The 27,939-nt window shown below is 31.5% G+C and overlaps 4 protein-coding genes across 6 annotated transcripts; 1 reads left to right on the forward strand and 3 right to left on the reverse strand.

Annotated features, from left to right (window-relative positions):
• Positions 1 to 6,951: 6,951 nt before the first annotated feature.
• Positions 6,952 to 10,623, reverse strand: LOC7493484 (signal recognition particle 19 kDa protein). 2 transcript variants are annotated; one of them, XM_006376650.3, is made up of 5 exons: positions 10,455 to 10,623; positions 9,886 to 10,078; positions 9,693 to 9,792; positions 7,981 to 8,136; positions 6,952 to 7,242 (listed from the first exon to the last, which is right to left on the reverse strand). In XM_006376650.3, the coding sequence occupies exons 2-4, from the start codon at positions 10,063 to 10,065 to the stop codon at positions 8,006 to 8,008; spliced, it is 411 nt and encodes a 136-aa protein (XP_006376712.1). In that variant the 5' UTR covers positions 10,066 to 10,078; positions 10,455 to 10,623; the 3' UTR covers positions 6,952 to 7,242; positions 7,981 to 8,005. The 2 variants fall into 2 exon arrangements, with proteins under 2 accessions (XP_006376712.1, XP_052302144.1); XM_052446184.1 differs by having other exon boundaries at positions 7,961 to 8,136.
• A 3,382-nt stretch (positions 10,624 to 14,005) lies between these two features.
• On the forward strand, positions 14,006 to 15,322 carry LOC7493485 (uncharacterized). Its single transcript, XM_002317829.3, has one exon. The coding sequence runs from the start codon at positions 14,559 to 14,561 to the stop codon at positions 15,048 to 15,050; it is 492 nt and encodes a 163-aa protein (XP_002317865.1). The 5' UTR covers positions 14,006 to 14,558; the 3' UTR covers positions 15,051 to 15,322.
• Positions 15,323 to 21,106: 5,784 nt separating this feature from the next.
• On the reverse strand, positions 21,107 to 22,496 carry LOC7486718 (uncharacterized protein At3g17950). The gene is made up of 2 exons (XM_002318478.4): positions 22,061 to 22,496; positions 21,107 to 21,791 (listed from the first exon to the last, which is right to left on the reverse strand). Exons 1-2 carry the CDS (start codon positions 22,142 to 22,144, stop codon positions 21,288 to 21,290), a joined length of 588 nt encoding a protein of 195 aa, XP_002318514.2. The 5' UTR covers positions 22,145 to 22,496; the 3' UTR covers positions 21,107 to 21,287.
• A 1,315-nt stretch (positions 22,497 to 23,811) lies between these two features.
• Positions 23,812 to 27,939, reverse strand: LOC18109570 (uncharacterized). 2 transcript variants are annotated; one of them, XM_024582129.2, is made up of 5 exons: positions 27,687 to 27,939; positions 26,874 to 26,977; positions 25,021 to 25,466; positions 24,715 to 24,940; positions 23,812 to 24,467 (listed from the first exon to the last, which is right to left on the reverse strand). In XM_024582129.2, exons 3-5 carry the CDS (start codon positions 25,450 to 25,452, stop codon positions 23,959 to 23,961), a joined length of 1,167 nt encoding a protein of 388 aa, XP_024437897.1. In that variant the 5' UTR covers positions 25,453 to 25,466; positions 26,874 to 26,977; positions 27,687 to 27,939; the 3' UTR covers positions 23,812 to 23,958. The 2 variants fall into 2 exon arrangements, with proteins under 2 accessions (XP_024437897.1, XP_024437896.1); XM_024582128.2 differs by lacking the exon at positions 26,874 to 26,977.

Below are 27,939 nucleotides of genomic sequence, written 5' to 3' on the forward strand. Positions count from 1 at the left end.
CCTTTTTTTTTTATCTCTCCTAACATCTAAAGTACATCATTGTTCTCTTTGTTGTTTGATTTTCAATTTCAGTCTTTATTCTTCTAATTTCTTATTTCGTTCTTATTCCTTTTATAGAAGTTTTTTTTATTTCAATTTAGTCCTTCAATTACAATTTTTTATATGTTTTGTTTTTCATTTTAGTCCCCATTCTTTTAATTTCTTATTTCATTCATATTCCTTTTATAGTTTCAGTCCTTATTCTTTTAGTTTTTTATTTCATTCTTATTCCTTTTATAGATTTTTTTTTCAATTTTAATCCTTCAATTCTAATTTGTTTATATGATGTTTTTCAATTCGATCCTTCTACTTTTGATTTTTTTTCTTCCTTGACTCTTTTATCAAAGTTTTTATAGTTTTAAATTTTATCCTTCAAATCAAATTTATGAATTGTTTTCAATAGTTATAATATATATTTCAGTTTGGTCCTTTTTTAATTTTTTTATTTGTTTTCTTTGCCCTTTTATCAGAATTTTTATTATTTTTAATTTTATCCTTCAAAACAAGTTTATGCTTTTTGTTATTTCAATAATAATAATAATATTGGTGGTGGTGGTGGTGGTGGTGGTGGTAATAATACTAATAATGGTAATTGTAGTGGTTGTAATAATAATAATAATAATAATAATAGTGATAAGATTAAAATAGTAATATTTGTTGTGGTGGTGGTGACAATAATAATAATAATGGTAACAATGATAATGATAATGATAATGATCACGATAATAATACTAGTGATGATAATAATGATGATATTATTTATTGATAATAGTAGTAATGGTGATAACTGTAATAACAATGACAGTAGTAACGACAATAATAATAACAATGAGAATAATAATAGTTATAATTATAATAGTGATAATTCATCATTTGATGTTAGATTTGTTGGAAATTGAGTTTAATCACTTTTCTATGTATTGTATTTTCGATATAATATCCCAAGTTACTAGTTTGAAAAGTTTACGTGGCTTGATGTCTTTTTTTATTTTTTGCCTTATTATTTTTTCCTGATTTTATGGTTCAAAATTAGTTTTTCAAAATAAAAAATAGCCATCCAGGTTTCTCTTATATATTTTATTGGAAACTCGTGCCAAACAAAAATCCAAAATAAAAGATTTAAAGATTTATCTTCTTGTCCTGGTTTATAGTATTAATATTCTTTTTTACGTTTTTAAAAACATAGTTTGGCCCGTGGCGGAACGAGAGCAAATGAACTAGTAATTAATATATGACATTGTATCAAATCCATCAATAAATAAGAGTCCAACTTATAATTTAAATAAGAGCATAGTTATATTAATGGTTGAATGTGATGAAAAAAAAAATAGTTAAACAAAAAAATATAAAAACAATTGTATAAGAGCAAATTAAACTATAACTAAAAGGAGTCAGTGTTTTACTGTGGACTGCACTGTGCAGTCCACAGTAAAACACTAACTCCTTCCTTAGGCGTTTTTTTTTTTTTTTTTTTTTTTTTTTTTTTTTTTTTTTTTTTTTTTTTTTTTTTTTTTTTTTTTTTTTTAAGGTTATTTAAGTTTTTTTAGCTGTTTTTTTTTATGCTTTTTGGGATTTTTTTTTGCTTTTTTCTTTATTTTTTTTAATTAATTTTTTTCATTTAGTTTAGTTTGTTAATGTTAAATTTCTTTCTATTTAGTTATTAGACTTTCATGGCACATATCTCGAGTTTCACGGGTTAACCTGGTTTCACGGGTGAACCCAGTTAATTCCGGGTTGACCCGTCAATTTTTTATTATTATTATTTTCATAAATTTTTTTTTTAATTTAGTTTGTTAATGTTAATTTTTTTTTTATTTAGTTATCAGACTTTCATGACACAAATACTGGGTTTAACAGATTAACATGGTTTGACGAGTTAACCTGGATTTTTTTTCTTTTTAATTAATTTTTTTTGTTTAGTTCAATTTGTTAATATTCACTTTTTTTTATTTAGTTACCAAACATTCATGACACAGATCCCGGGTTTAACGGGTTAACTTGGTTTGACGAGTTAACATGAATTTTATTTTATTTTTTGCTTTTTTTTCTTTTTAATTATTTTTTTCGTTTCGTTTAGTTTAGTTTGTTAATGTTAAATTTCTTTCTATTTAGTTTTTTTTCTTCTTAGAGGTTTTTTTTTCTTTTATTTGTTATTTTTAATTAATTTTATTTAATTAATTTAATTTATTAATATTAAATTTTTTTCTAAGTAGTTCTCGACTGATGCTTTTAGTTTTTTTTTATGCCTTTGACTGTGAACTGCACAGTGCAGTCCACTGTGAAAAGGCTGATGCTTTTTTTTAATTAATTTTTTTTGTTTAATTTAAATTGTTAATGTTAAATTTTTTTCTATTTAGTTATCAAACTTTCATTACACGGATTTTGGGTTTGACAGGTTAACCTGGTTTGACGAGTTAGCCCAGTTAATTCTGGGTTAACCCATTAATTTGTTTTTTTCTTTTTAACTATCAAGCTTTCACGATGCAAATTCAATGTATGACGGGTTAACCTGGTTTGAAGGGTTAACCCAATTAATTCATATTTTTTTTTCTTTTTTTTCATTAGTTTTTTTTTTCCTGATGTTTTTTTTTTAACTAATTTATTAAATTATCACACTTTTATGACACAACCTTGCAGCTAGACCCATGTCCAATGTTATTGGGTCTGGTATTGCAATCCAGACACTTTTATGTTAAGGGTTAACCCAAGTTTAATGTTATTATTAATATTATAAACATTACTCTTGGATCAGGCGTTGCAACCAAACCTGAGACTCTTGGGTATAACTTTATAAAAAAACCTAATACTTTTAGATCTTAACTATTTTTAAAATGCAAAAAATAATTGACCCGCGGCATCGCGCGGGGCATGTAACTAGTAAGGAAACTACAACACAAACACAGTACACATATCAATGCAAATGTAAATTGTAATTTCACCTAGTGCAACTCTTTGAAACTTTAATTGTATTGAAATTTTAGACTGTAAAGTGTATGGTGTAATCTTATATTGTAACCCGTAGCTTGTAATCTCTTAAGTTATAGTTTAAGATTATGATGATAAATACTCAGTAGGGCCTTGGCCTAACCGAACCCCACATTTGATTGGACCAGGGCCCAATAAAGGTTCAACCCATGGCTAGGTCATAACCCAACCAAGGTTCAACACCCCAATTGGGTCACAGCCCAACAAAGTTCTTTTATTTCCTCTCTTTCTTTCTCTCTTTTTAATCACAAGCTACGAGTCTAAGACAACTCTACTCAGAGATATAACAATGGAATAGAGCTATCACCTTAGGATGAAAGATTTTTTCTAGATATTTATCTAGATTTTTTCATGTTTTCCTAGATATAAATTGCCAAGTTTTAGCAAAAGAAGAGGGATTCTCCCTCTAAACAAGAGATAGAAAAAATATCAGTATCTTTTTATTCGCTTTTTTTTTTTCCATTATCATTACCTAAAAACCCTAAATTGATTTTAGCATCGAAGGGTTTTTTGCAGGTAATAACCGTCATCCTTACAACAATCATCATCGAAGGAAGCTCAAATTCAATATAGTGTAATTAGTTTCAAGCTTCATCAGTAGCGTTGTTTATAGGAAACCGAACAAAAATCATGTTCATTTCCTGTTATATTTTTCTTATCATCTTGTATACTTGATCCTAAAATCTTCAAGGCGAACAATACCGAAACACCAAGAGGAAGAGTAACTAACCTCCGACCATCTTCATCAACTCCTGTTGACCTCCAACAACTCACACAACAGATGAGAGCACTTACTGAGGTTGTACTAGCTACTCAACAATAGCTTTGATCTGTCCCTATCTATCCACAAAACATCTAGGTTGTTGTATAATCGTCTACTCCTCATATTGTTGTTATACCAATTGCATCTCTTGTACAATGACAACTCTAATTTCAAGAAGAAACAACCTCAAACAAGGTAGAAAAAAAGTAGACGCCATACTTTTACCTTTACTATGAGTAGATCACGTCAACATAAAGAACCTTCTCACGTAGCTTCATATAAGCATTACCTTAACAGATCAAGAGGCAAAGCCTATAGCCATACCATTTATCATCGATCTCACTCTCCTTCAGAGTCTCACTCAAGCACTTGAAAACCTAAAAAGATTAGTACCATCAAAGATAAAAAAGACTCAAGTCAGATTAGAAATTCACCATTATATTATAGCGTGTTAAACTCTCGTAGCCCATAGATTTTATAGTTATCAAGATGAACTTGGATAACTAGAATGACTTATCCGACCCTAGAGAGCATGTCTAGAATGTCAAAATCAGCAAATGTGTCCATTAAAAGATGAAGAATCAAAGTGAACTTTTCAAGAAAATTTTCAAATTAAGTGCTACATATGTTTTTTCGTTTTCTTAATCTTTTGTCTTTGAATCTTGCTTTTTTATAATAAATTAAAAACAATTGACCATCAATTCTTTTTTTGAAAGATAAAAACAAAAAGTTTAATAGTAAAAATGAAAAAAAATCTCACTACTTTAACCCACGACGAATTGCGAGAAGATGCATAATGTTTTCACCTACAGTAAAAAGAACACACTACTTAGATTATTATTTTTTTTTTCAGTTTTAATTGTAATTCAACAACTTTGAATTTCATATTTCCTCAAGAATTGACAAGGCACTTATCATTAACAAAAACGGACAAAAAAATTTATTTCATATCAAACAAAATGTGGTCCCCCAGATGAAACCTCCTTAACCCTTGTAAGTTACAAAAGCAAATCTCCTAGATTGTACAAGATTGTCAGCTTTCATTGACACAAAGGAGAGGTCTTTTCACAGAAGATTTTTCTTGAAGCACTGCCAAGCCACATTATCATTCCAGAACATATCTTAGGCTTGTTGAAAAAGCTTGTCTTATAAGGCATCACGATTCAAGAACAACTCATTGATAAAACAAATTGAAAGAAAAAACCTAGCAAATGATTGAATTAAAGAGAATCACCAAAGAAGTGAAATTGCAATTTAGACAAACCAAATGTGCTTAAATAGTTACTGAAGACTTTCAGCTCACTTTGTTCCTCATCTTTGATCATACGAGGTCAAAGATGAGGAGCAGCAAGTGGGCTGAAAGTCTTCATTGCTAATATATGTCTGTGTCTCTGTCAAGAGATGGTTGCTGGGAGATGGTGACCTGTCAGGTTTAGTGATTTCTATGCACTTACTCCCACTCCAATTTGGTCCTTCATCCATGGAATCTGCAACCTGAAGCACAGCATTCTACAAGGATCAATTGGTTTAACAGTGTTTTTAGCCTTCAAAAAATCAATATGAATATGATGGAAATAACTCACGGCCTAAAGTCATTTCTCCAAGGCATTAACAAGTCAAAAAAACTAGAGCATTCACAGACTAAGTATGACTCACCTAGTCAGGGGCGACCACTCGGAAAATTTGAACTCTAAGTGTGCCCTCACCACTTTCATCATTTCGAAGACACGAACATCACCAACTTTCAGATGATCTGCTAGAGTAGATGCAGTCCAGCCATCTGGAACACAAGGGATAATGTTCCTTTTACTCCTTGCAAGTGTTTCAGCTAAAACCATCGGGGCAAGTTCTGCGAATGCAGTAAAACAGATATAAATTAACAAGGAAAAGTTGAAGAGAAATTGTGTATATGCGGCCAGGTTTCTTCTGAAACATTACCAGCATGGCTCCAGGAGGAGTGTGTGATTGATGCATAGTAATCCAGAAAAAATGAATTTTTAGATTTGAAAGACTTGGTTCTATGAAGAGCACTAAGCCCATCCTCTCTCTCTTTTTCTTTTTTCTTTTTTCTCGTTGCTTCATGTTACCCTCATCTTCATGCCTTTGGTGACTGGTATTCTTTCCACCACCACCCTGGTATTTAATTCAATCAAACCGTCTAGTTAACAAACCGTCTAATTATATATATATATATATATAATTTTAGAAATTTATTCAAGTTCGTACTTGATTTTTTCTAGATCTAGAATTATAATCTCATGTATTAATTACATTATAGTCATCTATTTCTAAAACTTATTTATAATCAAGTCACATTTGATTAATCATTTCATTTTAATTTTTGATCATTGACCAATAATTCTTATGTGTGTAACCCATTAGATTCCCTAATAAATTATAAATAATAATTCTAAATAAAATAGGATTAAATAAATTAAATAATTAAAATTTTTTATCAATACAACAATTAATTAATTTATATTTAAAGATTACGTACAATGTCTAACAACTTTTATAATTCTTCAAATTTTAGAAAAACCATAACTTATTTGACTTAAAGATTAATTTTTCAGTGTAATTATTATCTATTTTTATCAAGAATATTTTAATTTAGATATTATAGCATGAAATATATATACTTTGAATTATTTATTTACTTACGAGTCTCGTGTCTTTTTGTAACTGGGTGTGGCAATGGTAACCAAACATAGAATGCGTAAAAATCCATTACTTAACATGCTTGAAATGTTGGACTTTGAATGGCATATGGAATAGGTTTTAATGAAGTATGCAAATCATGTGATCTGGCTATGGAGAGGAAAGAAAGTCGGCAAAGATATATTAATACACCTTGGGTAAGAACGAAACTTTCATCATCATGGTTTAATGAGTGAGGAAAAATAAAAGGCTCTTTTTGCTCGGAATTTTTGTACTTGGTAAGGATTTTGTTTTCCTTTTTCGATTTTGACGAGTTGTATATTGGATGGAATCGAAAATAGATGCTCAATTGGTCAAAGTGATAGAGGAGGAGGAGGAGGGGCAGGGAACGAGAGAACACAAGGTGGCCTTCTGTTTTCGACTGCTCTATTAGTGGACACGCAGAGAAAAGATAAGAAAAAGAAGACAGCTGCAGCTAAATATCCACTGCAGTATAGATCACAAGGTAGGAAAATCGTCTCACGTGCATGCTGCTCTCTGATTGTATAAATGCTTAGTGATAATCCAAAAACACAAAAGAGCAAGATACCAAAAAAACAAAGTTCTCATTAGCCAAGTGGGGCAACAAGACATTTCAGTGATATCCGAGTATCATCACATCCAAGAGCTCAGTCACACCAGATTAGTTTCTCTGATCCTTAAATGGGGTTTTCAAAACTGTGTACAATCACAGATCAACATGAGTTATGGGAAGGTTCCATGCTCTGTATTCCAGGTTCACCAAACGAACGATGTTCCTGCAATAGACAAAGCTCTGTTATGCATATTACCCAGCTTCAGAGGAATGGCGACTAGACTCAGCATTATAACACGACTAGAACCACAACATGACACCAAATTAACGAGTCAATAGCAGGTCATCTTCAGCTAAAAAAAAGATTTTACTGCATGCCACAGTAAAGCTAGAGATGTCATACCTGGAAACCAACTAGATGTAATTTAGGAAAAGATTTTAAAATAAGCATGTCATAGCTGTGATATTTGGGCCATCTACCAATCACTATTCCAATACCCAAAACAAAACAATTGATCAAACTTTTTCTGTGACAAAGTCAGGTTACATTGACCAAGTTGATGGTACATTTTCTCCTCAAGGACTGCAAGGAGTTCAGGACCAAGAATGTGGGCAGTCTGTTCTATGACATTTTTTTATGGTTACACTAGATGATATTTCTTAATGCTAAGCAAGGCCATGAAACCAACAACTCCAACAAAAGAAAGGCATACCATATAATAGCAAACCCAGATTACTTTGAATCAAGACCTCACTTTTCACTATGTGAAAAAACTTGCATACAAATTCACTTTGTGGAAAGACTTGGGTAAAAAGGGTGCATGAACAGACAATTGTTGTGACACAAGATTCTGGAATTTTAGCTCTTCGATTGATCAGAAAAGGACCCCCTTCTCATTCAAATTTTTTCATGATAAGAATGAAAAAAGTCAAATTTATACCAGCTAGTTGCAAACCAAACCTCATCTTTTTTCTCGTGAAGAAGGCTATCTTTTCTTTCTCCCACCCTTCCCAGACTTGGATGTTGAAACATTTGCCGTGGATGCAGGCTCCTGCTTTTTGGTCCTCCCAGGATGTCTAGGTACCAGTTCTGCAACATGGAACATAAGCTGTTTTCCTGCAATAAGGTCGAAGTTTCAAATCCATGACATATGAAATGTAGGACAGACACTCATATATAAGTGGCATCAGCCCATCCAACTTTGAGCTGATTTTTAATTGTTTTTTCACCTTATACTTTACTTTCTTGATAGATGTGACAAAAAATACACCACTATTTATCCTTTTTTCTATTTCTCCCCCTATTCCTCCAGGTCAATGAAGTACAGTGCCATGGCATATCAGGCGCGATGAGAGGCAGCTCTCAAATTTCTCAACTAAACTAAAAGGGAACAATCATCAAACAGTCCAGATCACCAAGTGGAGCACTGGTATTTCATGTAAATGCTGCTAACCACTCATTAACATGCAAGAGGTGTCTACAAAATCATCAATTAAAACAACACCAATATAAAGGTTAGTTCAGCTCTTAAGTGATGGATCCCTAGCAGAAACTAGTCTTATGCAATACCAGATGTCAATGACACCATAACATACTAAATATACATTCTTGGATTGGTTAAATTTATGTGTCAATATCCCTTCTTGAAAAGTCTCTGTGCAGAGTAACAGAAACCAATACGCATATCAATATTTACTGTCCCTTGGAAATTAGGACCACTTAAATGATACCATTGAGTCACCTACATGTTATCCGCATTAGAATTAATTGCAAATATTTCACTTCAAGGATTATTAGAGAACAAAATAAAGAGGTGTCTACAAGACAGGTGGAGGTGCCAATGAGCATGTGGCAAATATAAAAATAAACTGTCATATGGGAGGTATAAAGAAAAATCTTATATAAGTTTAGTTGAATTCACCAATACATATGGATTCATGGAAGAGGAAGGAGAGTGCAGAACTAACAGAAAGGAAGTTTGATTTCTTTTGGATCTTAAAATGAGAAAAGGAAAAGAAGGGGAGTGAATGGGAAAAGGAGTGGGTTAGATTTCCAAGTTCATCTCGCTTGTGAGAGGAAATCAACTAAAAGATTTTAAAATATATATTATCATTTAAAAGATGTCAGATTCTTCTATATATTTGCAAGACTAGCCACTGGCAGCTTGATACATGTTCTTCGTCAGAGTCTCTAACCAAAAAGCTGCTTCACTTAATGGAAATGAGCCTATCCTGTGAATCAATTACAGCAAAACAAAACACAATGATGGCACAGTTCTATACCATGTCAAAGCATTAACCCAAAATCTCAAGCCACTATTTGATGAGGCTATAAACTATTGAAAGCCATAACAATCCTTGTACATAACAAATATTGAATTACTTCAACACTAGCAACTCATGAAAATAGTTCTCTTTGTTAAAATAAAGAAGAGGGAGAGGAAGAAGAAGAATGGTGTGGCATAATTCAATGTAATAGGCAAAAAAGATTGACAAAATCACACTTGATCAATACCAATACACTTAAATTTAAGTGTTGAAAAAACTACATGTACAAGTCCATCAATTTACGCAGATCTCAGAAAGAAAAAGATAAAGATAATTAATGAAAAAGAAGCCAAAAGAAATATCAGAATCATATGATAAACAGAAACAACGGTAAAGTATGCTTACGGGAAGGAATTGCTGGATTACATAAACTCCCATCTTCTCTTTTCAGCAATACTCTCACTCTCCCTACTTGCATGAAATCTCGTGGATACGCCTTATCAATCTAGAACATCCAAGAAGCATCATAAATCACAAACAAACAGCAATCACAAGCTCCAATAATTAAAGAGAAAAAACTGTGGATTGCAAAAGAGACCTCAATTGCAAATGGAAGTTTGAGATGGCCACAACAATCACCAATCTCAACACAAGTAGGGTTCTCACACGCCTTTTCTGCACTAATCCGCCTCCCTTCAGCTATTGTTTTCTTTGAGTTAATGTAGACAGGATATAACACCACCCATTTCTTTATATTCGGCACTCCACCATCCATCATCACCTATCTCTCCCTGTTAAAAAAACAATTTTCCATGAAAAATAAAATCATACAGTTCAACCAAGTAACCAATGCTGATTTCAATTTTTTTTAAAAAAATGCTCTTGATTTTACATACCCAGAATTAAAAATCAAGACTTTAACAAACCAAACAAGCACATATTGAAAATTATGAAATGGGGTTTTTAATTTTAAGATTCTGATTCATTATTTTCATCCTAATCCTACAATCGACACAAAAAACATTGACCAGGAGTGGAATCACAATTATTTACAGCTAAAAAATAAAACTATGGCGTAAAACCTAAACGAGAAATCAGAGATAGAAGAAAAGGAAACTGGGCTTCGTTGTTAGAAGTGAAAGAGAAAAAAAAAAAAAGAGGACTCGCCAATTGAGACCCTGGCTTCGCGTTTTGTCGTGTGAGATCTAGTAGCGCTCCCTGGTGATGGAGTACGATGATATGAGAAACTCCGTAGAATTCAGCTTTTTATTTTTCTTTGCTTCCTATAATTGCAGTCTAGTCCCTCAAGTCAGGAAGTTTGAGGCCAATGTAAGGAATAGCTAATTTCTTTTCTCTTGCAGCAATAGGACTATTCAAAAAAAAAAAAAAAAACTTGAACAGCTAATACAGAAAGCCCGTGTCTGAAATACAAGGCAATGAAAGCCCAAGAAACATGGATTACCCAAGCCTACAAAATCAAATACAAGCCTAAATCTCTCCAAAGGGATGAAGTTATTTTTTATGTAATTATTTTTATTGTATTATTTTTTTTATTTTGATAAGTTATTTAAAAAAAATTAAATTTTAACCAATTTCTATTTGTTTAGTTCGAACTCCCAAACAAGGGCTAAAATTGAAGGCTTATGCAATGTTTTCAATTACTAGAAAATATTAGAGAATAATATAGATTATATCTTGATATCTTACATGAGTTCGAATCTCACAATTTTTATTTATTTAATAAAAATTAAGTACAAAATAATATAGATTTGTGCAAGTTTTAAGTCTAAAAAAAATAACTAATAAACGTTTCATTCATATGAATTCTCAAACTAGCGTTGGGATGATTTTATTATATGATATTAAAGCCTTGATAACCAAGTGATCATGAGTTCGAATCTCATCACTTTTATTTATTTAATAAAAATTAAGTACAAAGTAATATGGATTTGTACAAGTTTTAAGTTTAAAAAACTTTCATTTGAGAGAATATGTTAAAAAATAATATAAATTATATCTAAAAAAAATACATTCATATGAATTCTCAAACTAGCGTGCTTGATACAGGTTAGGATTCAAGTCAAATTGATAAAATAGAAGACATGTGATCTTGCTAGAGTTAGATATTTTACATATAGTTTTAGGAAAAAAATAGTCGTAACTTTATTTATATTGTTGGCTCTATGGACCGGAAAATTAAGAAAATATCAAATAGTGAGATGGTCTTTTTGGAAAGCAAAGATTTTTGAAAGAGCTCATATATATGGATACTACCAAATTTAATTATACAAATAAACAATTGTGTGATGAAGTTGCTTATGCCGTTTTAATCAAAATATTTTTTATTTCTTTGGCATAGTCAAGATAAATTTCTAATAGTCAAGTTTTTTTTCGAGCTGGAGAGATTGATATTAAGAGTTTTTAATATCTTTGCAGTTTTTTTTTTATTCTGTTATTTTTAGGTCCTGTTTGTTTTTACGTTTAAAAAACGTTTTTAAAAAAATTTGAAATTTTTTTATTTTTTTCTTTACTTTAAATTAATATTTTTTGATGTTTTTAGATCATTTGCGCTTATATAAAAAATAATTTTTAAAAAATTAAAAAAAATATTATTTTAATACATTTACGAGTGAAATATACTTTGATAAAACAATCACAACCACACTTTCAAATAGCCTATTAATCCTGATGGGAATTTCATTCAACACATGACATGTGATAATGCTACTACAAAATCTTATGCTATTTAAGAGTTTATTTGGGAGAACGGACAGCCAAACACACACTAAAAATGAAATGAAATGAAATCGTGGGAAATCAACTTTAAAATGGTGGTGAGATTATATATTTTAGGCTAAAATTTATGGAGTTTTTTAAGTATTTCGAGACTGCATAAATGGACTTCATAGCAATGAAAGGTGTTATGTTAGATTGGATTTATTTTTTAGCTGCATATATCATAAATTAGATTTAAAAGTTGATAAATTGAAGACATGGTACTTGTGAATAAACTAACTACAATACTATATTCTAACTATATATTATTTTGAAATAAAAAAGTTGAGTTTTTTTTCATAAACTAAATGTTTCTCTTGAGTCATGATTAACTTCATTATCATTTCACTGTAACTACGTTTCATAGCCAAAACTTGTGTCAACTTGGGCGGTTATACGAGATTATTTAATATTATAATAATGGTTTTTTTTTAATATTTTTTATTTGAAAAATATTAAAATAATATTTTTTTTATTTTTTAAAATTTATTTTTAATATCAGCATATCAAAATAATCTAAAAATATTAACTTAATTTTTTAAAAAATATTTTTAAAAATATTTTTACACCGCAAACACAAACAATACCAACATACATGAGAAAGGGTGGACTTACATAGAAGAAAAGGCAGATGTTTTCAAAATATTCAAAATAACCATTAGTAGTTTTATGAGTTCAAATTTACCCATCCTTGTTTTAGACGTTGGCCCCATTATATTATTATACATAGATATACATAAAGCTAAAACGTTGGTGTTTTTAGTTTTTAATAATAATAATAATAATAATACAGACGACGATGACGACAATAATAATAATAATAATAATAATAGTATTGACAACCTAGCTAGCTAATAACCAAAAGTTTATTTCTTCTTTAATATTGTCTAAATTGAACAAAACCCACTAAAGAATGTATATTTGATGTTTTTTTAAGTTAAATGTATTTTTAAAATATATAGTTTGAAACACAAAAATAAATTGTGCTTTAATTTAAAACCTATATATCTTGCTTTTATTCTTCACTCTTTTTTTTAGAATATATATGGTGTGATATTAGATATTTTGGACATGAATAAGTGGATATTTAATTAGACATTCTAAATATACGAAAAGATGGAAGCTAGTATGAGAAAATGGATGAATCCGATGTCAGTATGCTTATCCAACGCGAAATAATGTCAGATAACTAATTTAGACGTCCATCCATGGTAGCTCTAACCTATGAACTTGACCTAAATTGATGACCTAACATGGCCAAAAAATGGAGTGCCTCTCTATTTTTCTTATGAACAATTGTGTGCTATATTAATTGTGAACGCCGGCAAGAATAAACTACCAGGAGTTTCTCAGCTTTCTGGTCATGTAGTTGCATATATACCGAAAAGGATAAAAGTCCTTGTGAGCAAATTATTAATAAATTATGGAATATTTTGATAGCCAACATATGACAGCGACTATATACCAACCATGCATCAAGGCTAAGATTTTGAAACTGCAATTATTTCTTGTACATATATTCTTTCGTATCTTATAGATATATGCTTACTCTTCTTTTATATATATATATATATATATATATATATATATATAGACGCACACGAAAAGAAGATACAAAATAAAATCCTGAGGTAGCTTAACTAGTCAGATTTTAAATTTGCTCTCTAAATGTTATTAGTTCAAGTCTCATAAATTAATTAACCTCAGGATTATTAGAGTTTTACGTGGTTATTAATTTCAGGGTTCGTAAAATTATTCGAGATACTTGCAATCTGGCCCGAATATTTATATTAATTAAAAAAAAGATATAAAATAAATAAATAAATACATACTCTATGTGTTGGAGGGAGAGAGAGAGAGAGGATAAGCTATAAAAACTACAAATAAAGAAGAACATCTGCATGTTTTTGAAGGAACTAGGTGAAGGTGACCCGCATGAAGGAATTGGATGAAAGAATTAGCTTGTTACAATGTTCAATCATTAGTTTGGTGGTGTCTTCAGTGAGCTCTGCTCCATTCTCCCAGCTCTTTATGTGCTGTACTCCTTCATAAACAAAAATGGATACATTTATTTAAACCCTAACAAAAGCAAATGGAAGGGCTTCTCTTAGGGTGACTTGACTGTGCTTAACAGGTTTGTTCATATTCCTTTTTTTCCATTTCCTTGCAAGAACGTGTCCCCTTTTCAAACCTCAAATCCTCATGTAGCACAAATAATTCATGCAACTTCCTGCTTCCCTACGAGGGAAGTGTGTGATCTTCCATTGAATATTACGACAACTTAACCAACAATGGACATATATGGACGCTTCCTCTCCTTTTCAACTACCATCATGCATGACAAACTGGCTAATTTTGAGAGACGCCATCAACCTCGAATGATCAACTTCTCCATCTGTTTATCACCTTTGATTACATATTTGATCACTTCATGTTAAAGAAATAGGCACCCATTTTCATTTCAGTCTCTCTCTTCCTCTCTGTTTTTTGTATCTAATGGGGAATGCAACATCTTGTGCTCCGTCAATCATCTCATCAAATGGAGTAGTGAAAGTCTTGTTCTCTGATAATGGCAACTTGCAAATCTACACGAAGCCAGTTAAAGCAGCAGAGCTCATGCTAGAGAACCCTGGACAATTTGTTTGTGATTCTGCAAGTCTAAAAGTTGGTTATAGAATTCATTGTCTATCAGCTGATGATGAGCTAGAGAGGCGCCAACTCTACTTTGTTTTGCCCACGGAGCTTCTCTACTCGGTGCTAACACATGAGGAACTGAGCTCTCTCACTTATAAGGCTACCAAGGCACTGAAGTATAACAATTTTGGCAAGATTTTTCCAGTCCTCAGTGAGTTTTGCATTTTCCCTTCGGAAGGGAAAACAACGGATAGTATGGCCACAGAGCCACAGCCTATGGAGAGGTATTCCAAGCAAAGATCATGGAAGCCTGCCTTGGAAACCATTGTTGAAACTCCTTGTAGGCGGCCTTGATCAGCGTGTATGGTTTTTCTTTTTCTTCTTTCAATTTCCTTCTTTTGTTTTTTTGGGATTTTTTTTGCTGACATTATGATCAGTAGATTATTAGCAACATGTGCGCCTGTCAAGTTCATTATTGTAGTATAAATTCTCCAGCTGTTTATACTCCAAAACAAAGAGAAGATTGCGCTAGAATGACAACAAACCTGATGTATTTTAAATGTTGCTGCTCTATATATAATGTAAAATCTCGGGTTCGTAGAAATTTAAATATTCTCAAATGTAAACTATCAATCCCACCACTCAATTTAAGAAGTAGACTTTCCATACTTAATTAAAGAGAAATCACGTAGATTTTACTTTCACAACCTCATGAGGTTTGAAACATATTTCATTAACCATAAGTTAATTATGATATTAATCTTTAATTATAAGATTGTGTTTGGTTTTATGTAAATAATAAATGGATTAACACTCTCCCCATTTAACCTAGTATTAACCTAGTGGAGGGTAGGTTAACAAAATGTTAAGAGGAAAATTTTGGAGAATTGTGCTTTATTTTTTTGTTTGAATTATTTCTTCCAAATTCGTCATTCTCATTTTCCCATTTAACCGAGAGTCTGTTTGTTATTGCGGTAGTTGTTGTGGTTTGAAAAAAATTATTTTTATAAAAAATACTTTTAGTTGAGGTTGGTTTGAAAAAATAGGTATTTGGTTAAAACTGTTGTTGAAATTGAGATTGAAGAAAAAGTAGTTTAATGTGTTTGGTTAAAAATGCTTTTGAAATTGAGGTTATAAAATAATTTTAAAAAATATATATTAATATTGATGGTTTTAAATTTAAATATTGTAGAATTAATTACTCCTATTACATCATGAAATAAATAATATTTTATATAAAATATTTTTTATTATTCTATTAAACTATTTATAATTCCATTACGTACAAAATTCATCCGATAAGAACTACAGTTTTCATAATTTTTTGAGCTTGTAATAAAATTAGATAAAATATTATTAGGTGTAAAATTGATATTACAGTGCGAGTAAATTTAATTCACTCTATATTAGTTTTTCAGGGAAAAAAATATTGTTCACATCACAGTGCGAATGAATTTAATTCATTCTAAACTAGTTTTTTTATAAAAAAAAAAAAACTGTTAATAAAATTAACACACTGGGAAAAAAAAACCGTTCACGTGAACAGTGCAATTCTCTTGTTGAACAGTGCATTAATGTACATTGTTCATGATAATTGCACTGTTCAGTGAACAGTGCAATTAGCATGCACAGTGCGTGAAAAGCAGGATTTTCTTACTTTTCATTAACAGCGTTTCGGACGCAAAAATCATGTGGGATCCATGTACAGTAAATCACTTTTTTTTCATTGCCAAACGGCTGCAAACTGTGTTTTAATTAAAACGCAGTCGCAGCCGCGTAAACAAACGGCCTCTAATATCCCACCATTAATGTATAATTATATATTTATTATTTTACAACCTCATTTAATTTTATTTCTTAATTAAAATATATTGAACTCCATCATTATACTTAATTTTAATATGCTAATCAAATATCCTCAACATTTTACCTTTCAATCACTTTTTACATCCTTAACCTTCAATTTTTAACTCTAGACCAAAAGCAACCTAAGTTTCACATGAATAAACTCATGGGTTTCCATTCTTTTACTTGGTTTCAAGCTTCTTCTTCTTCTTCTTCTTCTAAATTTTTGATTTTTTTCCCTTTCTCCTACTTACTTACTCATGGGTTTCCTTTCTTTTGCTTGGTTTCAATTACTTCCTGCTTTAGATTTTTATTCCCTTTCTTTATCACATCTACATGACAGTCTATTCCAGTCAAGTTGGATTAGGTTTTGAATTCAAATAAAATTTATTATTTATTCAGGTTAGGTCAGACGAATATCTATATAATAAAAATAAAATTATATATTATCCCTCATCGTAGTATCATGCATAGATAGAAAACTCTATGGACGCTTTCTATTCACAAGGTCATATGAAGTGATTCTATTATAATACATGTAAATCTCGAGCACATCACTAAGACTAATTAAGGTTATAACCAAATTTAAACTTCAGGTGATTTTTATATATAATTTAATTATAGAAAATTAACTAAAACACATATAACACAGACTTTATATAAAATCACCACTTTCTTGTTGTTGTTGTTGTATAAACTATAAAAAAAGAATCCCATCAGTGAGATGGAATCAATATTGACATTCAATCACAACTGTAGAAGGCAAATCAAAGGTGCAAAGCTAATGTAGTAGTTATCCATCAACACTAGAGATTAATTTGTTGCAGGTTTCTTCCATGGAAGTTAGCTTGTTGATGTGGGATTGATATGAGTAATATTTTGATGTGGAATATATTTTTTTTAATTATCGTGAGTGTCTGGACTAGTTTGCGCGTACCTCGATTAATTTCACGGATCCTGAAATTAATGACCATGTAGACTTTCAGTGGCCCTGAAATTTATAAAACTCGAATTGTTGACTTCTAGAGAGGTTTGATGTATATAGATAAGACAAAATCTAAGAAAAATCTTTTTTGCGTGGGCCAAATATGATTGGCTTGTGGTATCAGCTGATACCGGAATACTAAATTAGACCCAAAAGATATGGATTTTGTTGTTTTAATGGATTTTTTAATTAATTTTGAATTTAATTATTTTTCTACTTAGGTTTGGATTATTTTGCTAAGTTGGTTTTTATTTTTATATAAACAGTTGATATGTTTTTTTTTTTGTTAGATTTATGAATCAAAGACTTTTCAGAATATATGGAAATCTCTACAATTTTCCTCTCCATAGATTAGGTATGTAATTATATGATGCGAGAATCCTGGTTTCTTTCTCTACAATTTAGAGTTATAATTTTTAGAGCTTGATAAAAAACCTAACGCTATAAGTTGCATCACATTTATTTGCTGCTGCCTTCTTCTAGGTTTGTTTGATTAAGTTGGATATTGTGAAATAATATAGATATTATTTTCAATTTAGATTTGACAAAAACTACCTTAATACTTATAAAAATATTGAGAAAAAATTTTTCTTACCAAAAAAATATCATTAACATTTTTATAATCCTTCTTTTTATAATAATAATAATGAAAATTTTAAAACATCAAGTATCTTTTGTTTTTGAGTTTATATAATGTCTTTAAATTTTTTGGATCATCATTTCTAATTTTATAAAAACTCAAGGTAGTTATTAACTTATTATTATATATGTGTGTGTGTGTTTGTGTATATTAAAATAATATTTTTTAGTATTTTTAGATTATTTTTTATGTGTTGATGTCAAAAATGATTTTTAAAAAATAAAAAATATTATTTTAATATATTTCCAAGCGAAAAGCATTTTAAAAAACAACCGCTACTACACTTTCAAATATCTCCTTTATATTCTTATTCTTAGGCATGAGTCTTGATGAATGTTAGGGATATGTTAAAGCTTTTGAATTAATAATTAATTATGAGGATTTTAATAGATATGCATGATCCTTTTTACTTCATTTTTTTCAATATTAAATATTAAGATGATTGTATTTTTAACTAAATATAAAATAAAATACTTTTCAATGGTTTGATGTAATATTTCTGCGCTAAAATGTTAGATGAAATCAAACATTCAGATCGATGAATTTATGTTTATTTTTTAACCAAATATCAAATAAATATATGTGTATTTTATGTCAATATTAAGGTATGTATATATCATATTGTATTAAGAAATCTAAATATTATACAAATATATTTATATAATATAAATATATATTTTAAGTTAGGTTCAGGTAAGTTTTGAATTAGGTTCGGACGAGTTTTAGGTTTGGTTTGATAATATTCATATTATATCCATTATCCATCGGGTCCAAAAAATACTTATCTATTTAAGTCAGACTAGGTCAACATCCATCGGTTTCAGATTAAATTATCATCCCTATTCAATTGCAGTTTCTCATAAGTTTTGTTTTTAATTCCGGTACTTTTTTTTTTGTCTTGGTGTTGTTGAAGTTTTTTTAGCTTTCAATTTCATCCTTCAATCATATTTTTTTTGTTTTATTTTTTCCAGTTTAACCATCATTCTTTTGATTTGTTTTTCTTTTTATTAATTAGAGCTATTTTTCAATTCAATTTAACCTTCCAATTGAAAATTTTTAACCCTCTAACTAATGTTTTTTTTTCACCCTAATTTTTTTAAATCCTTTTGTGTAATTAATTGTATTTTTCTAGTTTTATATTTCAACATTTGATTTTTTTGGGATTTAACTTCCTATGATCTTATTATTCTGCATTAGTTTTTTTAGTATTGGTTTTGTGATTATCTTCAAAACAATATTTCTATGAGTTTATCTCGATCTCATGACCTAAATCACGCGTTTTTCATGCCTTTTTTTTTATCTATATTTTTTGTTTTATACAAATTAAAGTTATTTTTTAAAATAAAAATATTCTTTTTAAATTAATATTGATGATGTGTTCAACCTTGCATAATACTTTTTATGGCATGAGTTTATTTGGTCAATTTCATTTGTATTTATCTTTTAAGTCATTGGTTTTTTATGGTATAAATTTATCTTTCATTGATTTAAATAAATAAGTTCAGTAAACACAATCGGGTGAGTGTTTTATTTTTTTTAATTGTTGGACTTTTTTTTTTTATTTAAAAAAATAATTATCGATTTATTTAATTAGATGTTTATATAAAATTAACAATTTTCACTTTAAATTTTTTTATATAAAAAATATATTAAAATATCTTGTATATCTAGTATTTAAAAAAAAAACATTTATAACATAGATAGTGATGTACAATTCCATGACACGTACATATTTTGTGCTTCCTTGAAGAGTCCAACCCATATAAAGACAACACTCCGGCCCCATTCCTGATCTGTTTTTATCAAACCTCCGTTCTGTCAACGGCTCCGGTGAGGAGCTTTCAAGCCAAATGGGCCTAGGAATTGACAGGAACCTTGTGTTGAAGACAATATGGGGCCTCGCCTCGATGAGAATATAATCATGATTGTTTGACGAGCTGTCAGTGTTCGTGGGTCATTTGCGATGCTTAAAGCCACACCAAGAAAGGCAAAGTTCTTTTCACAGCGACGATGTTGCTTTTTTATATATATATTTTGATTGTATATTTTTTATTTGAAAATATATTAAAATAATATTTTTAAAATTTTTAAAAAATTATTTTTAATATTAAAACATTAAAATCATCTAAAAATTAAAAATTTTAAAATATTTTTAAAACATAAAAATAAACTATAATGCAGAGATAATATTGTTAACCTTTGATTAGCAATCGGTGACCTGCTTTATGAGTTAATGACATTGGTCCCGTTTAATTCATAATTAGAACAGTGTAAACTTTCTGTCTTTCAAGATGATCTATTGAAACCAATCAAAGGGCATCCATGAACAAAAGCTTGAACTAAAATATGTTTTAGCATTTATTCAATGTTCATGGTTCACATTGAAAAGTGTTTTTTATTTAAAAATATATTAAAATAATTTTTTTATTTTTTAAAAATTATTTTTGAGATCAATATATTAAAACGATTTGAAAATATAAAAAAATTAATTTAAAATAAAAAAATCAATTTTTTTTCAAAACTACTTTTAAATAGCAAAAATAAATATTACCTAATCATTGTTATTAGCCGGTAGTAACCATGTAATTCATGTGTAGACTGTAATAGCTTTTACTAAAATATATTTTAAATTATTTTATAAAATATGTTTCAAATTTTTTTATAATTTTAATATATTGATATTAAAAAAAATTAAAATATATAAATTTTTTTAAAAAAAACTTGTACATGTCTTAATTCTTATACTCATTTTCCAAAAGTTATTCCATTTTTTTATAATTTCTATGCAAATTAAATGTTAGCCATAGTGCAACAATAAATCCCCAAGACCATCCATTTTAATGAATTGTAATTCAATTAGTGAAATTGAATTAAACACTTTGAGTAGTGGTATGCTCTACCACTTTGAATTTTTTTTCATATTAGTTTTAATTTCTCGAGAAGAAAAATATCCCAACTGAATATTTCCAAAAGGAATAGAGACAAATGTAAGCCCCAAAAGGCCAAAATTACTTCTTTTTTTGGGACAAATCGAATTAGACAAGGACTAAAGTAAAATAAAACTAAATAACAGGAGCCAAAGGAAAAGGGAAAAACAATAAATAATTTTTAAATGCTAGTATTATCCAGTGCCACCACTGCAGATCCCTGTAAGTGAAACCGGAAATCGCCAAAGAGCACCAGCCGTTGACGATGATGACCCACCATCATCAACAACATCTGCAGGTGGCAAAACCCTGCCATCAGCAAATAACAACCGTCCATTCACTCCTCCGTTCCTCGGCTGCTCTGCCACCATCACGCCTTCAAGCTCCGCGGCGGCATCACCGAACCTCCTTTCCACCTCCAGAAATTCACCCAGAGAGGCCGGCTTAGCCCCCCCTCCATCCCGGCACAGGCTCCACCACCTCCGCCTCCTCCGCTCCGCCACCGAAGAAGCCGCCAGATTCCTTCTCTTCTTGGTGTTCCTCCTGGGGTTTCCACCGTTCGCGGAGGCGGTTACCGTGGAGGAGGCTGCGGCGGGGTGACGGTGCTGGGATGGTGCTCTGAAAGTGATGGCAGGGAATGTGACACCCATTAGAGTACCTAATGTAGTGCTTCTATCATGGAAAAAGGACCCTGTAGACTGCATAACAACAGCATAACAAGAACAGAATCAAGAAATGGTAACTTAAAGGAGAACAAGAATACGAAGAGCAAGAAATGTTAAATCAAACAAAAGCAAAAACAAGAAAATCAAGAAATGAGTGCATGCAAAAAAAAAGAAGCAAAGAAATTAAAGTAACGGGACAATTAAAGAAAAGAAAAACAAGAGCAAGAAAGGCAAAGAAATGGTAAAAATCAAAGAAAGGTTAAATCTTGAAGACTGAATATTGAGAGAAAGTGGTTGCATACCTCGGTGTCAAGATCGGAGGAGGAGATGGAGGAGTTGGTGGGGGAAGATGGAGGTGGAAGGATATCGTTTGTTGGATCCAACATTTTTATCCAAGTCCCTACTTTACTCTCTCTCTCTCTCTCTCTTGTTTGGGTAAGTTATACTGTGGCGGTCATATATTTCTGTCTTGTAGGAGCCGAGTTTAGTGTTTTGAAGTACGACGAGAGGACAGGCTGCAACTCTGCAAGATTAGAGAGATGGTGATAGATGGGATTTTAGAGCTGTGTTTCTGAAATGAAATTTAACAGAGAATTTGATTGTTGTTTTGGCTTTTCTAATATTTTATGTGTATGTTAGAACAAGAATTCACAACTTTTTATAAACTAATGAACACATCCTTTCCTTTATCTACATAAATCTAACCAATTTTTAAGACATTGATGATTGCTGGAGGTTGCTACTGTTTCTTTCACTTCAAATGTCTTATTAACCAATTACTAAGACCATGATTATTACAGATTCAATTTCATCATTATCTTTAAATACTCTTTGCGATAATGTTCGATTTCGTAGGTATTTGTAGCTTATTTGGCTACATTTGTCCATTTGAAAATAAACCATGTTTTTTTTTTTTTTTTTTTGTGGAGAAATAGACCTCATAATAATCCAAGTAAACTAATTGATAAACTATGGAAGATCCTCCACTTTACCACGCATTTGTTTTCTGTTGACTAGTGGTGCCGACACCATTCATTGACTAGGATGTTTCATGAAAAGCAGTACACGGATGCCCCATGGAAGAAAATTATGAAGATTCTTGCGTCACGAGTTGAAAACCTTTCAAGAATTATGATAATCTCTCTGGGATGGAAAGGTTCAGGAGACTAAGTTTGGACAATTGGAATACATGCAAAGCAAATTTTCTAAAAAGGTTTTATAAAGCTATGTATATATGTGTCAAGTTGTAGAGAACATTCAAGTTTGAGCAAAACTAAAGAATTCATCCTTTTCCTCTCCTCTAGAAAAGAAAGAAAGATGACTTACCTTAAGGCTAAGATTGTTTATATATTCTTGAGCCCAAGTGAATGTGTTTTTTGCATTTAATAGAAGTCGATGATTCGAAAAGATTTCTACATAATATACTTGTATAGCTCGGGCAGTTCTTTCCGATTGGCATCTTGAATTAAGGGGCCAAAATATTGCTACACATCCGACTGTAGGCAGAGCTCAGGGTGCCGGTCAAAGTATTTCTAGAACCTAGATCAATAAGATATAAAGAGGAGAAGGGGATGCTGCTTTTTTTTTTCAGAAGACACCAGTCGACAAAACACACTCTTAGCTTCAAATAAAAGCATAGCAGGCAGATTGGACAGTGTACTTGATTTTGGCAGTGCACTCCCAACTGGAAAGCAAACTTTCGTTTTCTTTTTCAAAAGCTTTTGTACGTGCCACCCCTGTCATTCTACTAGGCAAGAGGGATGGTGTTATCCAGATAGCAAGCAATGTTTCAGATACAGCACCCACCCAGCAACAAAAACAGTAAAACACCATTTAAGACTGGGTTGCAGTAGAGCAACCAAACTAGAAAGCTTTCAACTAGGGCTGATTTTACCCACTTTTTGTTGGCACCCCTTCGAGAGATTATAATCGACTAGAAAGCCAACTCAGGGTTGGACAGCTCATCAGCAGATCTAATGTGAAGGGGGCATGAAGAACCATGCATTGCAATAATTGTCAAAAAACTACTGTATGCAACAAGGACATCTAACGATTTTGATCAACCTATATACTTCTTTGTTATAAACAAAGCGCCAATGTACAACATCAGGATCAAGACCAAGTTTTAAGAATTTATATGCCAGTGATCTTGAAAAGAATCCAATCCTAGCCTGAAACTATCAAATCACAATGAATCCATCTACATGGTTGATAAATCACTTATGTAGTCATCCCACATCTCACCTGCAATTGAGTCACGCAACTGAGAACTAAATTCTAGCTGTTCTGTATCAAAAGCAACGTCCAAAGCTGGGTTCTCAACTTGCATAAGTGGATGTTCCACCTCTAATGGGGGCAAGGACTCCTCCATTTGCAGTACAGTATCATGTTCATACATTTTAAAAATCAAATCACCTGGTTTCTCCCTACGTATGTAATTGTGTAGCGCACATGCTGCTACAACCAACTTAACCTGTGTTTGTAAGGGGTATGGAGGAGCGGACATCAGTATAGGGAAACGTGACTTTAGAGCCCCAAAACTACGATCAGTGGCGTTTCTTAGTACTGTGTGCCTTTGATTGAATAGTTCTCTTGAATCTCGAGGAGGATAACCACCAGAATACTCATTTAAATGACAAGAGATCCCATTGTATGGAGCTATGAATCCTGGCATATTAGTATATTTGTTGTCCACAAGGTAGTACTTCCCTACATTGTCAATTTTTCAACCAGCAATAGGGGCAAAAGAGTACTAAATTAGTTGAAGAAATAAGAATGATTACATAAATTGGCATCAGAAATCCTCAAAGGCACTTTAAAAGGAAAAGGGTAAAAGGTAAAAGTCATATATATATATATAAAAAAAAGGGACCCTCAAAAGCTGCATAATTATGGCGTTTCGCTAGGGTGGACAAATAAATTTCTAGTGAGCTAAGATGTGAGAGAAACAAAATACCTTCAGGGACCTGCAACTTGTTCCGCCTCGTGAGTGCTGAGTTCAGAACTCGCAGATCTGATGCTGAGCCTTCCCATCCAGCTAGAACATAATGAAACCTCAGATCAAAGGAGCATGCAGCCAGAACATTTTGTGAAAGTAGTCCATTCTTATTACGGAAAGGTCCTTGCTCATCTATACCAACCATCACTGGAATGTGTATCCTATCTACCGCTCCAACACAATCCTAGCAGCAAATAATTTATATTTAGATCTAAGTCACCCAAAAAAAAGATATTGATTGAACTCAAATTACTTTAGGATTACCTTAAAATATGGGTAAAATCTAGGATCTTCCAAGATTTCTGGTGGAATATCGGATCCTGGAGGCTGAAAGAAATCTAATGAAATTGCCATGATAGCATTCAAAACATTGTTAAAATGGCGACTGATGGTTTCTCCTGAATATCGGAACAATTCTTGAACAGCACGAGTGCGTAGATTATGGCCAATAATGAACAAGAATATGGCTAATTGTTCCTCAATCTTGATTCTGTTCGTATGGCGTAGCAGGCCCTTGCTGTGCAGAATATCACATAACTTGTAGAATGCCTGCTTATCCATACGAAAATTTTCAAGACAGCGGTCACTTTGACCGCTTAGAACCTCATCTACAAATTTGGTACCATTAGGTAAACTTAGTTCTTTGGGCATATAGTTACTGAAAACTCCATCCTTTTCATCATCAGAGTTCTCCATGGCAAAATCAACCTCTGCACTCAAAATATGTTGATCAGACTCATCATGTGAAAAGCACAAAACCATACACTTAATTACTATACAAACCAGGACAAAGCATAGAGGAAATTATTGGAGAATAATATAAATTATATCTTGAGGTCTCACCTAATAGCTTAAGCTTTTAGGTTGAGATGATTACTTGACAAGGTATCAAAGTCTTAATGACCAAAGGGTCATGAATTCGAATCTCACCACCACATTCTAATTAATAAAATTAAGCACAAGGTAATGATGGATCTGTGCAAGTTCCAAATCCAAATCTAACAGCTTAAGCTTTTGGGAATATATAGTTCTTTGATAGAAACAAGACAACACAAAACAATAGTGGTAATAGGAAACAACAAAGCCCCAATTTAATATAGAGCACACTCAGTTGAGAAGACTAATAAAATTACAAAGAGAACGTGATGCAGGTGAGTCAGTCATCTTGAATTATCCATGACAAGTTGGAAAATAGGCGAACCCGGATGAAGGATAGATTCAACAACAAGCCTGTTTTACCAGAAAGTAAATGGAATGAAATCAAAAAATCTACTACTGAATACACAAATGCCATGCTCAAATTGTATCATGCAACAGCATCTTGCTTGTAAAACATCCTGTGATCTATGAAAATGTATCATAAGAAAAGGCATTAGACAAAAGGAATGATTGAAAAAAAATAAAGAGAATATGATATGTGTGTTCCCCCAGGAGGCATAAACCTTTCATGTCCCTGGGATCTATGAAAAAGCTTCATGAGTATTACTTTAGAAGGTTGCAGAAAATGCGCAGTGGCAAGAGACACTGAGGCAGTCACAGAAACAAGATATTTGTCATTTCCAACTTTTCCATGCCCTTTTTTCTTTCTGGCTTAAGTCTGGAAAAACTGATCTAAAGAGACCTTTATTAAACAGATGCTATAGATTTAAATCACAATCCCAGGAGTCACCTCATTCAGAAATCTTGCAAATAGTGTCATATAATAGTTATGTTGGCATGTTTGTCTTCTATTAATTAAAATTCTTTTTATTTAAAATATACGGAAGAAGTTCCATGCCTCACATCCAAAGGCACACATCTTAAACCTCACGAAAAAAGAGTGTTTTTGAGCATGTCTTCAGTTTTATCACAAAGTTTGAGGTGGATTTTATGCAAAGCCGAAAGGGAAAAGAAATTCATTTACTGATAGAGAAAAAAGAAAATCCGAATTTAAAGAGTTACAGAGTCTTTTGAGTGAGAAACAAAAACCTATTATTACAGAAAAAAGATATTGAACGCACAATTTTTACAAACGAGAAATAAATGCTTCGTGGCTATGTTCATTGGAAGTGGTATACAATGTGCTTGAAGAGGCAATGCTGAATCACAAGCTCTAGAGGCCAGGTCTACACACCGACCTAGATATGACGTCCAGTACAAAATATTTACAGCAATATCTTAAAACGGAATTGTTATCCGATACTCTTTCCAGCAGCTCAAAGCCAAATTCCTATGCAACTCACTACAACACAGGAATGTTCATATCAACAATATTTGACATAATAATCACCATTGAATGGCTTGGGCAGGCAATAGAGGTTGAAGAAAAAATAAAAGGAAACACATGCAATGCATATCTCAATAACATTATTATAGCAATCAATATCCAACTCACCAAACTCTTCCATCCCCTTTAATTAGTTCATTCACATTGGTCGTGAAAATCTCTGTTTAGCCTAAAATTGCAAGAATATGTGAGGCTATAGTAGCCTTCCATCACAGTTGATTCTATATTCAATTTTCTCATCGTCATTAACACCTTGAAAACTTTAACAGTGCTTTCTAATGAAACCAACAAGAAAAAAAAATCAAAAGGTAAACAAACCAAATTAAAATGGTCCTCGTAAAACCATCTAAACAAAGCAAAATAAAATGATCCTCAAAAAATTAACTGATATAATTGATATGGGTTTTAAGCATTGACAAGGAAAACCCACAAACAATCAAATTTCTCTCATTATAAAATAATTAATAAATGAATAAAAATCGTCAAGACTAATCACCTGCATTACAGTTAATTACATCAAATTCTTATTCAAATAATATAAAATTAAGAACCCGATTTTGAAATTCAATTTCACATCTTCTTATTTGATAATGTTTTAAAACAGCCCAGAAACAGTTTATTTACTCTTCAAAATTCAAAAAAAAAAAATTGACAGACACCATACCTGGAATCGTAGAGTTCAAGCTTCAAAACGACGAGTCGTGCGGCTCCCGTTTGAGAATTGGTGAGGAGAGTATCTTTCAGTGACTAAGGAGGGGATTGAAAATGACTAGCAACGTCTTCGCTTCTCTTTGTGCTGAGTGCGAGAATGGGATTTTTCAAGAGTTCGAAGGTTTTTTTTTAGCTACTGCCTATTGCCACTTGACACAGAGTTTTGGGCAGAGCGACTGTTGGAGAAGGTTTTAATGTAAGTTTTC

Source organism: Populus trichocarpa, chromosome 12 (assembly GCF_000002775.5).
Source record: "Populus trichocarpa isolate Nisqually-1 chromosome 12, P.trichocarpa_v4.1, whole genome shotgun sequence".
NCBI lineage: Eukaryota > Viridiplantae > Streptophyta > Magnoliopsida > Malpighiales > Salicaceae > Populus > Populus trichocarpa.

Coding starts and splice junctions, on each gene's coding strand:
- LOC7493484 (XM_006376650.3), bottom strand. CDS start 10,065: ATGATGGATGGTGGAGTGCCGAATATAAAGAAATGGGTGGTGTTATAT. Junction 9,793..9,885: donor AACTTCCATTTGCAATTGAG/GTCTCTTTTGCA, acceptor TGGATGTTCTAG/ATTGATAAGGCGTATCCACG. Junction 8,137..9,692: donor TAATCCAGCAATTCCTTCCC/GTAAGCATACTT, acceptor ACCTTATTGCAG/GAAAACAGCTTATGTTCCAT.
- LOC7493485 (XM_002317829.3), top strand. CDS start 14,559: ATGGGGAATGCAACATCTTGTGCTCCGTCAATCATCTCATCAAATGGA.
- LOC7486718 (XM_002318478.4), bottom strand. CDS start 22,144: ATGTTGGATCCAACAAACGATATCCTTCCACCTCCATCTTCCCCCACC. Junction 21,792..22,060: donor CCTCCGATCTTGACACCGAG/GTATGCAACCAC, acceptor GTTGTTATGCAG/TCTACAGGGTCCTTTTTCCA.
- LOC18109570 (XM_024582128.2), bottom strand. CDS start 25,452: ATGGAGAACTCTGATGATGAAAAGGATGGAGTTTTCAGTAACTATATG. Junction 24,941..25,020: donor GATTTTACCCATATTTTAAG/GTAATCCTAAAG, acceptor ATTTGCTGCTAG/GATTGTGTTGGAGCGGTAGA. Junction 24,468..24,714: donor CAAGTTGCAGGTCCCTGAAG/GTATTTTGTTTC, acceptor TTGACAATGTAG/GGAAGTACTACCTTGTGGAC.